General features: G+C 34.9%; 1 protein-coding gene across 1 annotated transcript; it reads right to left on the minus strand.

Annotated features, from left to right (window-relative positions):
- Positions 1–10,788: 10,788 nt before the first annotated feature.
- Positions 10,789–11,781, minus strand: LOC110942510. The gene is made up of 3 exons (XM_022184288.2): positions 11,631–11,781; positions 11,221–11,547; positions 10,789–11,105 (listed from the first exon to the last, which is right to left on the minus strand). The coding sequence occupies exons 1-3, from the start codon at positions 11,686–11,688 to the stop codon at positions 10,963–10,965; spliced, it is 528 nt and encodes a 175-aa protein (XP_022039980.1). The 5' UTR covers positions 11,689–11,781; the 3' UTR covers positions 10,789–10,962.
- Between the last annotated feature and the right edge of the window lie 2,648 nt (positions 11,782–14,429).

Consider the following 14,429-nt stretch of genomic DNA (forward strand, 5'->3'; position numbering starts at 1 on the left):
GGGAGCGGGTACCGGTTCTTTACCGTGAGTTTGTTTAATTCCCGGTAATCGATACACATGCGCATGCTCCCGTCTTTCTTTCTTACGAACAACACCGGTGCGCCCCAAGGAGACACACTCGGCCTTATGAATCCCTTCTCAAGCAGGTCTTGAATTTGGGACATCAACTCTTGTAATTCCGACGGTGCAAGTCGGTACGGGGCTTTTGCTACGGGTTTCGCGCCCGGAATCAATTCGATCCCGAACTCTATTTCTCGTTCAGGCGGTATCCCCGGTAAATCTTCCGGAAAAACATCTTCATAGTCTCGTACTACCGGTACATCTCCAATCTTTCGTGATTCTTTTTCAGGCTCATTTGCGTATATCATGAATGCCTTGCATCCTCGTTTCATTAGCTTGTGAGCTTTCAACATCGAGCATACTATGGGGTTGCCTCCTTTTTCGCCATAAATGGTGACGTGTTTCCTGCTCGGAGATGTCAGTTTTATCTCTTTACGGAAGCACACGACCTTTGCATGGTGTCGAGATAGCCAATCCATCCCAACGACTACTTGAAATTCTCCCATCGACATCGGGATTAGATTTATCAAATATTCTTCATCGTCAATGCTCAGTTTACAATTTTTACATACATCACAAACAATAAAGCTTTTGTTATTACCTATCTCTACTTCTAAGGGTACAGGTAGTTTTGTTAGAACGAATGAAGGATGTCGAATAAATCCATATGAAACAAAAGATTTATTCGCACCCGTATCAAATAACACACGTGCAGGAATCGAATTTACAGCAAATATACGTGAGACCACGTCAGGTTCAACCTTTGCTTCTGCGGCGGTTAGTTAAAAAGATCTTGCCTTTGCTTTAGGGGCTTCACCTTTCGGTTCCTGCCTATCCTTCTTTCCAACCGATTCCGGACATTCCGACTTCTTGTGACCCGTTCGATAACAATTGTAACAAACCGTCACTTTCTCCGGGCATGATATAGCCATATGTCCCGTCTTCTTGCATATGGGACAAGGCTTATCCTTGTAACGGCATTCGCCTTTATGACCCTTCCCGCAGATTCTGCAACTTGGCGACCCGCCTTTTGTATCAGATTTCTTTGCACTTTCGTTTGTTCGTGCCTTCTTAGTAGGGCTTGGATTCACATCTTGTGCTCTCCGTTCACCCCTTTCGATGCTCTTTTTCAATTCGATCTCCCTTTCCCGAGCAGCATTTATAATCTCGGTAAGGGTCTCGTATTTGGAAGGGGTGATAAATTCCCTATATTCGGCACTCAACATGTTATGATAGTAGTATATCTTTTGTTCTTCGTTCGTCACTAGATCGTCACAAAACTTCATCTTATCCATAAACGTTGCCGTAATCTTGTCTATGGTCTCGTTTTTGTGCCTAAGTTGCATGAACTCTTCCTTGATTTTATTCATAACCGCTTTGGGGCTATGATGCTTAAGAAATGGCGTCTTGAATTCTTTCCAAGTCATGACCTTAGCAGCTTCAATACCGATCTCTCTCTTTTTGTTATCCCACCAATCTTTCGCTTGATTTCTTAGTTGACCCGTACCATAGGCTACATAGTCATCTACGTCACAATGGGTCCTCTCGAATACCCCTTCAATATCACTTAGCCATCTTTGGCACACTATTGGGTCAACCTCTCCATTATATATTGGTGGTTTACAAGCCATGAATTCCTTGTATGAACAAGGCTTTCGTCCTCCATGCTTTTCCTTTGTTAAATTTGAATCATCTTCTAGTTTCTTGATTCTATCTTCTACCATTGATAAAACTGTGTTTTGAATTCTATCAATGAAGCCTGACAAACTGTTTTCGATCGTCTTTCCAACCTCTTCGGCAATCACTTCCCTCATTTGTTCGGTGACTCTTGGCACCGCATCATCATTACCTCCATCAGCCATTTCTATTTCTGAAATGTTTACATAAGTTGTTAAACATTCCATTTATAACACATGTTTTACTTGTTTGATTCAATCAAGTTCATAACTTGATTTAATCGCTCTTGCTTTGATTCAATCAAGTTCACAACTTGATTTGATCGTTCTTGCTTTGATTCAATCAAGTTCACAACTTGATTTCATCGTTCTTGCTTTGTGCATTTCTTGTATTTAAATGAGCTTACTTGCTCTTTTCATGCATATTTATTCATTTCTTATTCTTTACGTAATATAAAATTTATTAACAGAAGTTAAGTCTTACCGGACTGTCGATCAAGCTTGAACCGAACACTTGTAGACAACCTTAAGCTCTGATACCAACTTATAACACCCTTAAATTTTTCACTTGTTTTTAATAATAAACAACACCATTTCTAGTAAAAATATTGATTAAGTAACATGTCACTCGTTAACGAAGTTCATAAGTAACAAAGACCTTAGTCAACTAATGACTAAGTTAAAGCGTTTTATAAATTTGTTTAACATGTGTTTACAACCCATACACAAATATTACAAAAGATCTAAAACATTGCGGAAGCTTCAAAATGGAGTGTTCGGTTCTTCATTTAATCACTTGATCGCCACCCGTAAGATCCACCAAATTACCTATGATCAAAACCGTTAAATCATTAGTTTTGACGTTGATATATAATATAATCCCAAGATTTAACATCACATTAGAAATAACAAAAATATGAAAGTTATTCTGGTTCCACCGTAACTTACGGTGTCACCGTAAGTTACGGTGAGTCCTGGAAATCTTTTGGTCCACCGTAAAACAGTAGTGAACCACCGTAAGACCCTGATCTCTACCGTAACTTACGGTAGTACCTGGAAGTTCATGTTTTTGTTTGGTTTGGGCAACCAAGACCCGACTCTCGGGTTTCACTTTTTCTATGATACCAATTCATTAAAACCTCGTATTTCTAATATGTTATATAATATTCAAAATCAACAATCAAACTATCAAAATCCGAAACAATAACCATGCCTTACTTGATTATCCGACCCGTTTGGCTCGTCTACGGAATTCCTTCCTTTTGACGACTACCAACGAGTTCTAACCAACTTTTGACCAAATATTCAATATAGCGATATCATCGCTATATTTCTTTGTAGCTTATATTCTAAAATTCAACTATGCATATCACAATGATCTAAATTTACTTAAGGTAACGGGTCAAGTTACATACCTTTAAAGCAAGCCCTTCAAACGTGCGTCTACACTGGTTTGCCCGCTCGATACCCCAGCTTCCTTTCTTATAGAGTTCAATCACTTTATGTTTAGAACTCTTTGTTTCACATACATAACGCGCATTTTGCAATACATCATGGTTATGCGTTTTTAACTTAATAATTCAGTTTTAAGCCTTCTTTGAGGCATTTCAACAAACACTATATAGGCAGAATTTTCATACCATTCATATTTCAAGTTCATAGCTTACTTTTTAGCTAACTCAACATCAATAAAACTCTCATATAGCATGTAAACATCATACTCTTCTGGAAATCATCTTCTATGATCAAATTACACTAGAATAATCATTCTAAACCCTAGTGTTCATCTTCATCTTGTAAAACCCACAACCCACCTACAAGGTGTTTATGAATTCATCAAAATTTCGCAAGATTTCAACTTCTATTTGCCTAGGGTTTGTCCCTAAACACTCTAGTTGTTCCTAAATCATCACAAGGCACACATGCAACTAACAATTCAGAATTTCCCAAATTACATGTGAAATTCAAGTTGAGAGATTCATGAAATTTCACATACTTTGTAACCCTCTTGTGATGAGGATCACGAATCTCTGTTTTGATTCGATTTTGAACGAGAATTAACCTTCAATTGATCAATTTTGTGAAGCTTAGGGTTTGAGAGGGAGTGGGGGTCGCCCCTGATGTTTTGATCGACCAGACATCCCCTTTGTGGGGTGTTTGGTTGGTTTTATTTGTTACTAACAATCAAGTTTTTAATTGTTACAACTTAGGCCCCTCTACTTTGTTTTACTTATTGTTTAGTAGCCTTTAACCCTTCATAAGCTATTTCTAGTCTATTAACTAACTAGGTTAAAAGTTTCTAGTTAGTAAATTTTCCCGTTTATTTATACTTTATAATTTTTAATATAACGTTTTATATTTTCGGGGTGTTACATCAGTCGTTAAAGCGGAGAAAAAGAGATCCTCGACCTGGAGTGTTTGCCGAACTAATACAAGATCAACCAGTGATTGATGAAGACGATGATGGTCTGTATGATTTTGATTTTGAGACTGCTAAAGATACGACTGAAACACCATTCGAGTTTGAGACTACTACTACTGCTACAGAGACAGCTTTTGATTTTGAAACCACTGAAACAAGAATGGATGTGGATCTGGATTCTGCTAAAGTGTCAGTTTCTTCAGAGATTCCTGTTACTGTTTCTGATCCATCTAAGACCCCTGTCACCGTGTCAACACCTCAAGTTATTGCTGTTATTGGAAGTTCTTTTGTTGTTGTACGTGATGAACCATGCAGTTCTAGTGGGAAAAGGCCTGAAGAACACTTGAAGATGTCGTTTGTTGATGATTCAAGTGATGATGATGAGTTTATTAGTGTTAGGGAGTTGAAAAAGTGGATCGTGGTTCTTGAACAAGATTCAATTCATAAAGATGCGACGATTATTCAATTAAAAGACACGGTTGTTCAGAAGAACCAGCAGATAGATCAACTACAAGGCGATGTCAGCCTGTTGTTCAACAGGAGAAACAAAAGAAAGCTGTTGAGGATCGAGCTAGAGCTATTGCAAAGGATGATGCTGAGCGTGCTGCAGCAATGGATCTGTTCTTCAATAAACCAGTTGATAAAGAAAAAGATAAAGCAAAGACCAAGAGGTTAAAGCAGAAAAGGGAATTGGTGGTTATGAAGAATAGAAATTTGAATCTTGCTGATCCTGATGTTCAAATTACTCATCATTTGATGGATGTCGGTGAAAGTCTTTATGATAAGGTTGGAAACAAATCAGGTGTTGTAAGCTGGGGGTTTGACCACGATCGAAAGATGTGGTGGATTAAGAGAAAGATTGGTCCAGTGGAATATTATCGAAGACCAGCTCAGTTTCAAACTATGACGAAGGTGGATTTAAGTATACTTTCGAATGCACCATATATCGATGACAGTCATGGTGGTAGAGGATATTTATTTTTCGAAAGACTCAAACGAGAGGTTGCATGAGGATTTCCGTCTATGAAAACCGTGGAATCTATTGTGACACCTGCTCCAGGAGTACGAGATCCTCAATCAAACAGGCGAATGAAGATTGTCACATGGCCACTTACTAATAAAGAAAATACAATTCCACTGGTGAAGAAGATTTCAGGTGGCATTTTGAAGACTATGCATTTCTGGGCGTACGATGAGACGTTGAGACAGGTGTTAATTGTATGTAATGATGATGTGCAGTTTCGATTGATTGATCAAGTGGATCTACTGAATTTGGACTTGGTATATCTTGAGGTGCTAGCTCAAAGTCAGATTCGATCCACGGAAAAGTATGAAGCTACTGCTAAATAGTGGACTGCAGCTGTTGCTGGTGCACTGCATGTCAGAAAGAAAGGATTTGGTGGTTATCATGACAAGATGGGTGCCAGTGGAAGCAGTTGAAGATAGAAGAACCTCTGTGCTATAAACCTAGGGGAAGATTGGTGTAACCTGAAGGTTTATACATAGAGAATTACTAATAGTTTAAGGTTGATTTTGTAATTATGTTTTATCTAGTATTTTGGGTCGAAACAATTGTTTGGGTCATGTATGGTTTCAGCTGGGCTTGTAGGGGTTTACGGCCCATATGTCTAGTATATAATCAATCCTCATATATTTTTTTTTTTTTTTTTTTGAGGTGGATCAGTTCATTAGAGATCTAGAGGCCAGCCGAAACCTTGTGGGTGTCTTGTATCAGTCATCTCAATCGGTGAATGCAAGATAAGCTTTTGATTTTATTGTTTTGGATTGTTATAACTTGAATCACCTTGTGTTAGGATTCCGCACTAACACAAGTTTAGTGTTTGATATCATTGAAAGATCCTTTACGGGACTTACAACAAGGCTCAAGGATATACACCGAGAAGTTCAGTACTCGATGGGGTTAAAGTTAAAATTTCTTAATTCCTTTTATTAGATTTGAAATGTTCTATTATTTTTCAATTTCCTATGTAATTGTTACTGTTTTAACAGTTTAAGTTTTAAAGACGAGACATCTTCCTTTTAATAGTTTAGTTTTACTTATTATTGTGACTTTAAACATTTATTGTTTCAAAATACTGTTTTGACAGTTTAAATTTTAAAGATGAGACATCTTCAATAACTCTATGATCAAAAATTTTGAAAGACTCTCTCTTCAGTCAAAGTTTGACTTGTGGCCTCATCCGCTTCATGTGGTAGCATCTAAACAGGCTAGATGCAAGTGGCTGGCATGCTATTTTTATAACTAACTTTTGTTATTATTTCACATTTTATTAATGATTCTTTTGTATTTGTAGCACTTTTAAAAGATAAGGGGTTGATGTTAATGGTATTCTTAAAGATTCTACGAAAAAGAAAGTTGAGGAAGAGCCTCAGTGGTATATTGATTGCATTGCAACTTTGCAGGTTTTGTACAAGTTTTTTATTAGTTTTTTACTTATTAGATGGGTAGTTTTGTAATTTACTAATGTACAACCATAACAAATATGGTTGTACACATTGGAACCTGGATGACAAGGACTTGTGGAAGCAAGGCCAAAAGAAAAATATTTTTGGGCTTTTGGTGGCCTTTTTATTTGGGCTAAGAAATGAAAATGTATAAAACTAAATGAATTAGATAAACAAAATAATGTAAATGATGAAAAAATTAATAACGTTAACAATGAACAATATATGAACGGTAACGTCATCAGATGGTTTCAGCACCTATTAAATTACAATATTACCCTAAACGTGCGACAACGGTTAAAAATGAGGTGCCTAAATAGTATATGAACGGTAACGGCATCAGATGGTTTCAGCACCTATTAAATTACAATATTGCCCTGAACGTGCGGCATCTGTTAAAAATGAGATATCTACTTAGGAATAGCCTAGTGGTGTTGTTAAAAATGAGCGGCACCCGACACTGATGTGGGCGCTGGCATCCGGCAAGGTCGATGGTGTAATGATTTTGCGTAACTTACTGACCGCATCGATTCTTCCCCATTTCCCTTCCATGGCTTGATTGTTACTTCTATTTTAATTTGATTTAAATGATTTGTGGGTTTATGTGGTGGGTTTAAGGCTTAGAAAGTTACTTTTTAATTGAACTTGGGCTAAATGAGTTAATGGGTTTTTTTAATAGAATGTGGGCTTAATTAACAAATCATTCTATATTAGTTGAAATATGGATTAAGGTTTGTTGTCAAATTTTTCAAGGTACGATGAAGAAATTTCTACGGGTGCAATGTCGAAATACTCGTATATATAGCACTGAAAAAATTCTTTTATGCGGGTTCCGCCGAACCCGTACCCTTCTATGTAACTACCCCTATTGAGACCGTAACAAACCTAACCGATACCAATCAAATTCTCCTACATAATAAACTGAACCAATACTGACCGACTTCCCACCGCATCCCACCTTCAAATCCTGCTAGTTAAACTTATTGAAACATTCAACAATTGCACTTATAAGTTATTTTAAATAAAACATCCTACTTAATTCCTCTGTCCAATTAAAGCTTTTTATATATGTTAATTATTTATTTTACCAAGCTATATGTTTGATATCACAGATTGTACCTTGTCGATGATTAAGGCAACTAAAAGGCATTACAAGCAAATTAGTAGCACATTATCTTTGCGTAATTTTCTTTAGTGAATTGAAATATGCATGCATTTAATTGACAGCTTAATCGTATTTGATTTTGTTAATTTGTGAAAGAGAAAAAAGAGGAATTGGAGGGTTATTATTTGTGTATACTATTACTACTAGCTTACAACTTCGTGTTTTACGCGGGTTGAATGACGAAAAAATGTAAATTATAAACTTGTATATAATCTTTATTAATGAAATCATCTATTTAGATAAATTAGCAAAACAAAAGAACAGTTATATTTTCGTTACTTGTACATGTGATTTGATACTTTATTAGTAATTATTGTTTATATCCAAATAATATATTTTATGTTAACAAATATATATGATCAGGGTAAAATGAAAACTTCTACGAGTTGTGAGAACTTAGAGAACTCAAGCTTACAAAAGGTTTTTTTGAATTTTTTACTGAGGGTGTGAATGAGCGGTTAGACACTCAATGTGTTAAACTTTTTGATTTTGAATTCAAGTGGTTAAAACCACTAAAACATAGAGACTCAAAAAGTAATTTACTATTAATTAAATTTGAAATTATACGTTTGATCTCTAACTATATTAAATAATATTATACTTATTATATTATTTGATACATTTATATTTGTTATAGATAATTGTTAATTAAATTTGAATTTAGACGTTTATCTCTAACTATATTAATTAATATTTAATATGTAATACTATTATTAAAAGTGACGAGGCACCAGAGAGTGACACGTGTACAAAAAGATTTTTATTTATTAGTATAGGAAGATATATCTAAAAGATTTAAAACCCGTAAGAGGATTGGTTAAATTGCTTATATTATTACTATATATTACTACTAGGTTAGAACCCCGTGTATTACACGGGTTGAATAAATGTAATTTTATATACCAAATAATATATATATATATATATATATATATATATATATATATATATATATTTAATGTAATTTTGTATACCAAATAACATAAATATATATATATATATATCTTTAAAAATCCCGTTTATTACACGGCTTGAATTATAATTTTATATATCAAATAATAAAACAATATATATTTAAAAATCTTGTTTATTACATGGGTTGAATAAATGTAATTTTATATATTAAATAATAATGTTGTATTTTTAAGAACCCCGTATATTGTACGGGTTGAGTAAATTTAATTTTATATATTATATAATGAAAAAAAGTTACATTTTTAAGAAACTCATGTGTTATACGGGTTGAGCACATGTAATTTTATATACCAATCAATAAAATGTTATATCTTTATAAACCCTATGTATTATATGGATTGAATAAATATAATTTTATATACTACATAATAAAAAAATAGTTATATTTTTAAAGACCCCGTTTATTACACGAGTTGCATAAATGTAATTTTGTATAGTAAAAAATAAAAATGTTATATCTTTAAAAAAAACCTCGTTTATCACGTTTATCACATGGGTTGAATGAATCTAATAAAAATGTATATCTTTAAAAAAAACTAACGGATATACTTGATATACGATGGATGTGGTGATTGCAGTAATGGTTCTTATAAATGTCACATAAACATAGTGATTGCCCTATTTGAGTTGAGAGTTGAACACGAAAATAAAAGTATAAAACCAATAAACATTGTTTATGATTTTTGTTTACCCCTTATCAAGATTTTTGAAATCGGTTATACCCTTAACTACTTTAGTTTAATAAAATAAATAAATCATTTACATTATATTAATTTATATTTAACGTACATCTTTTGTTAATTTCAGGATAAATAATTTAGAAATCTAATAAATATTTTTAAAATATTAGATTATCTCCTATACGAATTGTTTAAATTTATATTAAATTTAAATTTAAATTTATATTAAATTTAAATTTATAATTATATTTTAATTGATTAATTATCTATAAAAGTTAGATGGCTTCAATGAATGACATGTGTTCTCTCATTGGTTTCTTTTATTATATAGTAGAGATACTATATATTAATAAACGAATTGAAATGAATAGTGATTTTAATATTATAATAATATATAGTTTTTTTAATATTTTTATTATTTAATATTTTAATACTTTTTTTAATATCAGGGGTTGTGATAAGTTTGATGTCAACCGGTATCAAACAAGTACTGGTATCGAAAATACCGGGACGATCCTATTCGGTATCAGTACATGAAGGTAAAAACCGACACTAATACAGAAAACGCCAAAAGTTGGTGCCAAATTGATATTGGAAATCTTTTGGTTCGGGAAATTCAGTGCTGCTACCCGGTACCATTTGCTCATCCATGATCACGGTTACCGTACGAACAACGGCATCGTACAACTGTTTTTTTGTTGATTTTCTTCACCTTTTAATTTTTTTTTCTTTTTTTAGTTTCAGGGGTAGGGATGAGCTCAGTGCCAACCGATACAGAATCGGTACTGATACCGAAAATACCAGTTACGTACTGGTATATGAAGGTAAAAAACAGTAGTGAACCGGTACCTGGAACGCCAAAAGTCGGTACCGAATTGGTACTTAAGATCTTTCGGTTCGGCAAATTTGGTACCGGTACCCAGAACAATTTGCTCATCTCTGACCACGGGTTTCATACGAACAACATCGTTACCATACAATTTTTTTCAATGTTTTAAAAACCGGTTCAAACCGGCCGGTTGTACCGGTTGAACCATCCGGTAAAACCGGTTGAACCGCCCGGTATACCCGGTTGAACCGCCCGATACACCCGGTTAAACCGTTTTTTAGCCAAATCCGGTATGGTATAAAAACCGGATTTTAAAACATTGATTTTTTTGGTTGATTTTCTTTCAATTATCTTTTAGTGTGTTTTTCTACATTTTCTTTTTATTCTTGTCAGCAGTTTTGTTCGCAACACACTTGTAGTTATTTTAAAACACATGTAAACACAGGCTAAATAACAAAAGAAACTCGTCGTAACGCGACGAACTTCTTTAAACCTAGTTATTCTTAATTTAGATCTATCAGCAAGTGTGTTTATGTACGTAATAACATGCAAATGCATTTATTTATCATATCATAAACAAATTTAAAATAAAAAAGAAAAAAACTCCCATAAGTCTAAATTATTCCGCCCTCTCCTCGACTACAAATTAATTTATGAAATACTAAAAGAAATAAAGATGGATGGATGGATTATATGGATGCTGGAGCGGGTGCAGCAGCAGCAAGGTTTTCACTAGTTGCGGGACCAGCGGCGGCACCAGAGCTTAGAAGCTCGATCATGGCGCGGTGAGGGTTGCTCCGTTGCTTCTCGCACAAGTCAGGCAAAAACACACCTGTAATATATATAATAAAAGTGGTTATGTCTAGTGATGTTGACTTGGTAACATATTGGCAATTAGTTTGCAAAACTAATTAATTAATTTGAAAGGAGAATGATGTATCATGTACCTTCAGCGGCAGCCAAGTTGTAGTAAAGATCAACGATGTTGGGGCAGTTGTTGTAGCAAGGCGTGGAGCAAATCTTGGAAACGGATTGCGACTCAAGCAGGGTGTCTGAAGAAATCCCAACAGAATTCCTATCGACACCGCATGCCTTAACACACGCGTCGGTCTCTATATACTCGGACATCCTCTCCACCATCACTTCTGATGTCGTGCACTGATACCCGGTGGTCTTTCCATCCTCCTCGTAGTTCTCCAGCAAACATCTCTTCCCAGACGACGCAATGGAAAACGAGCAAACCTCTGTAGGCAAATTCTCACATACAATCTCCCCTGAAACTCATACATACATGGTCAGTTCCTTCATATATTAATTAATAATTATTATTTTATTTAATTCAAAAACTCATACATACCGAGGGCTCCTTGAAGAAAGATAGCAAAGAAGAAGAAGAAGAAGATTGGAGAAGACATGTCGGTCGATGTTTTGAAGATATACAAGTGTGTATGTAGTGTTTGTAATTATTATAAATTTGTGAAGAGGGTGTATATATATAAGGTAGCAAGGGATGAGGAAGGGAGGTTGATAATAAATAAGTTGACTGACGAAAGCCGCGTTTATAAAATAGGAAAGAAAGTGAAGATACCGGCATACCGCTGCCTGCCTTCTTAATTAACAAGTTTCATATTTTCTTCCTCGTGACGTACGTATATATTACACGGTTTGTAAATTATCGAATTGATATTAGATACTTGAATAAAATACAATACTAGCTAGGTGAAAGCTAAACATGGTATTGGCCTCCTGAACTAACATGACCTTAGGTTTTAGTAGCAAAATATTATACATAAGTTTTACACTTGCTCCATCTAAGATATAATTAATTTCAGCTCACAATTAGTATTAACATTAACAATCAGAACAAATTAAAAGTTTAATAAATTATACCTATGTTCTTTAGGTTTTTCTAGGTATTTTAAGATACATTAAAATAGAAAGTTTAGTTTTTCTCAGAAATATATATGTATGTATGACATGTATATTATTTAATTACTAGAAGAAATTTAAGAAGGAAGAAGGAAGTCTTGCGTGGAAGTAGAATTAGGTGACCGGTGAAATGTCAATATGAATCCACTTGCTTCTAGACTTGCATTAAGCCGGGGTCCACGTGCCATAATCAAAATTAGTTACCTAGTCAAGTCAATAAACTGGAACGTTCCATGTAGTTGCCACATGCCAAATTACACGCTTGCTTTTCTTCCTTCTTAAACATCATATATATTCATTCATTCAATAAAATTAGAAAATAGTACATGTTATTAGTTTATCACAGTTGGTATTAAATTACTTTGAAACATAAAAACATACTCAATAAAATTAGAAAGTAGATGTTATTAGTTTATTCCAGTTGGTATTAAATTACTTTGACATATAAAAACATACAATAATACTATTTCAATGCAAATTTAAAATGTATTGGAAAACAAGCAAGCATACGTTCCCCCATCCCAATTCACACTTATTTTTTCACAGGAAGGTGGGGAGTGTTTAGTTTGTTTATGGGTCAAAATCAAACCTATAACATATATTACACTTTTCAGATTTTTATGGTTCATCGGTTGGGTCACAAACTGTTGGTAATTTGCAGACCTCAAGTCACAAGTCGGTGAATTTGAGGGATCAATGATGACAAGTTGATCATAGTTGGTTAAGTTTCATAATTATGTTATAATTATATTTTGTAATATCTTGGCCATTAGCTTATATAAACCAAGATAGGGTTTACATTATTAAGAGACAAGAGATAAACCGAGTTATGGTTTATGAGTTATTGTGATCAAGTTTTTTGAGTTGATTATTCGATTGAGACTTGAATTGGTATCAGATTCAAGTTCAATCGTTGATATCAAACAGCTACTCGAGTTAATCGGCGACATAGGCAATTACGGGTACTAGCGATTTCCAACGAGTGATTAGCGGCTGAGACATAGCTAGTAATCAGTGGAAGATCTCTGTCTCCGTTTTCTTGCGTCACCAAGGTTCGGTAAGTTTACGGCAATTTACTGAACTCGGTTAATTAGGCGACACGACAAAGCATTCGGCAATTACGGTAATTATTGTCAAGTTGATTAATTGTGGGATATTAGGCTATGCGGTATGGTGACCATCCTCCCTCCCTTGGAGGATGATCCGCCACGTAGGCGCCACATCATAGTCCTATAGAAGATGATCCGCCATGACAAAACACTTGAAATGGGAGGATTCTCCTACCCCACTAATTATGGCAATTAAATTATTATTTTTTTATTTTTGCAAAGGAAACACATAGAAAATGGGTGGGTTTTGTCCTGTTATGGATCGTCCCCAACGTCTCCATGGAGACGGTCACGACGCAGACGGGAGGGGGCAGGACGGTGTGTGGAACGGCGCCGGACCAGGACGCAAGAGGAACAGTCCTCATACCGTGCAGTCTTATTATCCAAAGGGGTTCGGATTCTTCAGCCGCCGGAAAGAAAATAATTAATAAAGGTTTTCAAATAAATAAATAAAAAAAGAGGAGTTTCTTTCTTTTATTTGAGTATACTACGATTAAAAAATATAATAAGTTGATTTTCTTTTGTTGGTTCAATAAGTTGAGTTTAACTATTGAACGATAATTGTTATTTGCATTGGACAAGCGAGTTCAATTCAAGATTTGTTTTTATTCGGAATTACGAGCGGGATTTGTGATTAGTCTTGCGAGTAGACGATTCGGTTTTGAAAAGTTGTTCAGAAAATGGCTAACGGGGATAGACCATCACCGGTTGTGATTAAGGATCAGAGTACCACAACTTTACAATGTCCAATATTAACAGAAACAAATTACAACATCTGGGCTATTTGTATCAAGGCGGTATTCAAGGTTCATGGAATACTGGAAGCTTTAGAACCAGGCAAAAAGGAGGGAGAGGCCAATCATGATGACATGGCGGGTTGAAGGTTCGAGAGGCAAAGATTGAGTAGGAAGGATAAGTCAGTTAGTTACCAAAGTAGCCAATTTGGGAACCACCTACGAAGACAAAAAGCTAACCAGAAAGTTATTAGGCTCTGTTCCAGCAAAGTATGTTCCAATTGTAGCTTCAATTGAACAATTCGCAGATTTGAAGGCCATGACGTTTCAGGAAGCAATCGGTAGACCGAAGACGTTCGAAGACAGGACTAAGGGTATCGTGTT

Source organism: Helianthus annuus, chromosome 15 (assembly GCF_002127325.2).
Source record: "Helianthus annuus cultivar XRQ/B chromosome 15, HanXRQr2.0-SUNRISE, whole genome shotgun sequence".
Lineage (NCBI taxonomy): Eukaryota > Viridiplantae > Streptophyta > Magnoliopsida > Asterales > Asteraceae > Helianthus > Helianthus annuus.